At 25.0% G+C, this 2,772-nt stretch overlaps 1 protein-coding gene across 1 annotated transcript in view; it reads right to left on the bottom strand.

Moving 5' to 3' along the window:
- Positions 1–821: 821 nt before the first annotated feature.
- The window catches only part of LOC105624187 (glycine cleavage system H protein, mitochondrial), a 2,908-nt gene continuing 957 nt past the window's right edge, over positions 822–2,772 (bottom strand). Inside the window, exons 2-3 of the mRNA XM_012205547.1 lie at positions 1,439–1,582; positions 822–1,051 (exon numbers count right to left, since the gene is read on the bottom strand). Of these exons, the coding sequence (XP_012060937.1) occupies positions 822–1,051; positions 1,439–1,582 (374 nt within the window). The remainder of the gene's footprint in view (positions 1,052–1,438; positions 1,583–2,772) is intronic.

Genomic DNA, 2,772 nt, shown 5'->3' with positions numbered 1-2,772 from the left:
ATATATTATTNTATATATATATATATATATATATATATATATATATATATATGTGTGTGTGTGTGTGTACATAGATATATGTATATATATTATAATATGTTTGCTTTGTATAAATATAAAATTAAGAACGTTGCACAGTGACTAATAAAAATATTGCAATTATCGCAATCAATTCTAATTTTTGACTTATGTTAAAACACAACATCTCTGCATTGAATTATTTTTTGTATATTTTTGTAATGTATTAACTTGTAACATATAACTTGTTTCGATTTTACAGTAAATAATTTTTTGCATCATTTAACATGAATTAAGATCATATTGTATTAGAAAAACATTGAAAGCTTGCTTGTTCACTACACTAACTTTTTCATAAATTAACATTTCTATCACTTATAAAACTACTGAAGTGATAGATATGTAATTCCAGTGTGATTACTCTTAATTTAACCAAGTGCAAATTTAACATTCTTTTCTATACAAAGCATAATGATATATTTCTAATAAATATGCAGCATTTTAAATTTTATATAAATCATTGTTGAGGTAATAAACAATAAGGCAAAAATCTGTCACATACTATATCATTTTACTATCTATAGCAAGTAGTACACGCAACAATTTCTATTCAAGTCATTTAATTAAATCATGCGTGATCATCATATTGTATGAATAATTAAGTAAAACGTCTTTTATATTTGTTTCAATAAGTTCATAAAAATATTGAATCTTTAAAAGCAAAAGAATATAATTCTTGAAATTACCGCAATTTGCTTCAAGTTCTACTTTGAAGAAAATTTTCTGGCATTAGATTTCTAGATTTAATGCGCGTCTGATTTCAAAAACACATTATAAGCCTCTTCATTCATTAAGTTCTTGAGCTCGTCTGAGTTGTTTAACTCTACTTTGAATAGCCAACCGTCTTTGTAACAAGATTTATTAATTAACCCGGGTTTACTTTCAACTGCCTCATTTTTCGCTGTGACTCTCCCACTGACCGGACTTGTCAATTCTGAAGCTGCCTTCACTGATTCTAGAGCTCCACATTCCTCTAAAAAAATCAGTTAGTTAATCTGTGAAAAACATTTCGAATATATTTCCAGTCTAAATTTTAAATTAATGTCGTAAATTACAACTAAATGTAAGTATAGGAAAATTAGATAAGCCAAAGCTTAAACTAATAATAATTAAGTTTATATCAATAGCTTTGACTTCTATTGTTTAATTTTCTTTTCTCGATTGTACATCTTAAAATTTCGTGTTAAAATAAATTTTTAAAAATAAGGAAAAATGTATTGAACATTCCAAAGTTATAGAAAAATGGATAGTCTTTTTTTCAAGAGACATTTCAGTTTATGTTTCTAGAGATAATCTTTTCAATTTCTGAAATTTTTCCGAAATTTGGTTGCGCTAGGTAAAAAAATGTCATATCAATTACCATTTTTCTTGATTGCCGATCCTACATCGGGAAGTTGCGCGTACACCACATCTCCGAGAGCATCCTGCGCGTAATCCGATATACCGACTGTGCCGATTTTGCCATCTACTGTTACCCATTCGTGTTTATCAGTGTACCATCGTTCTGAAAAATCACGCGTTTATCTTGCAACTGTGATTCGATTTATTTTCAATGGAGCTGCATACAAGATTTATACAAATTGTACAATAAAAGCATTTGTACCGAAAAAATAAAAAAATATAATAAAACATTAATTCTTGGACTTCGGTCAAACTTTTTTCGAACTAACTTGATCGAAGTGAATTGAATTAACTTATCAAGTAATAATATCTGAATTATTTTGTTAACATGAATAACTATCAATTTTTTGTTCGAAAAAAAATAATGTCGAAATATATATTGAAAAGAGTGAAATTAAGAACAATAATTCTACCAATCGAATGAATTCTTTTGATGATGGACTTGATAAGTCTATTTATTTAATTATATTTTCTTTATGTTATCTGTATCTGTAAAAATTGCGATTATTCTTATTAAAATAAATTTATACATGCACTCATTCTTTTATTCAAGTATGTCATTTTGACTTTTTGAAATTAATTAATGTTTTTATTAATTAATGTTTAATTATCTTTCAGTCAACATAAATTAAATGAGTCTTATGAGACTTAATAATGTCAGGAATTGCTTTTAATATTAATTCCGGCGGTTAATCGTTCATAGTTGAAAAAATTGTATTAAATTAACATACTTCACATGTTCGGTTCACTTAACTTTTATGCTAATTTAATAAATACAAAGTGAATATATTAAAAAATAACCAAACATTATGCAAAAATTAACACAAAAATGTAACATCTGACATAAATTGGAAGCAAATTATGGAAACATATTTCTTCAATAATATTAGCATTTATAATTTGGTAAATTTAAATATATAAATTTTAAATATGTTAAATTAACGTGCATATCCATTTTTTATCTATTTATCTTAAAATTTATGTTTTAAAATTATATTTTTGTTATTTATTCACTTATTCATAAATTGTATTATTTTAACAATAAAAACTAATTATCAACACATTTAACAAGGATTGGTTTTAACATAAATATAAAATATTTTTTATTTGTGTTGAGATTAAGTTAATCGAACTTTGATCGAATTCGTTCTATTATTTTAATTACAACAAATATTTATATATAAAATTTATATATAAAATTTTTATATATATATATATATATATATATATATATATAATTATATAATTATCTCACACACACACACACACACACACACGCGCGCGCGCGCGCGC

Source organism: Atta cephalotes (assembly GCF_000143395.1).
Source record: "Atta cephalotes unplaced genomic scaffold scaffold00074, whole genome shotgun sequence".
Taxonomy (NCBI): domain Eukaryota; kingdom Metazoa; phylum Arthropoda; class Insecta; order Hymenoptera; family Formicidae; genus Atta; species Atta cephalotes.
Note: the sequence above shows the minus strand (reverse complement) of the source record. Positions and strands in the feature narration are given on the sequence as shown.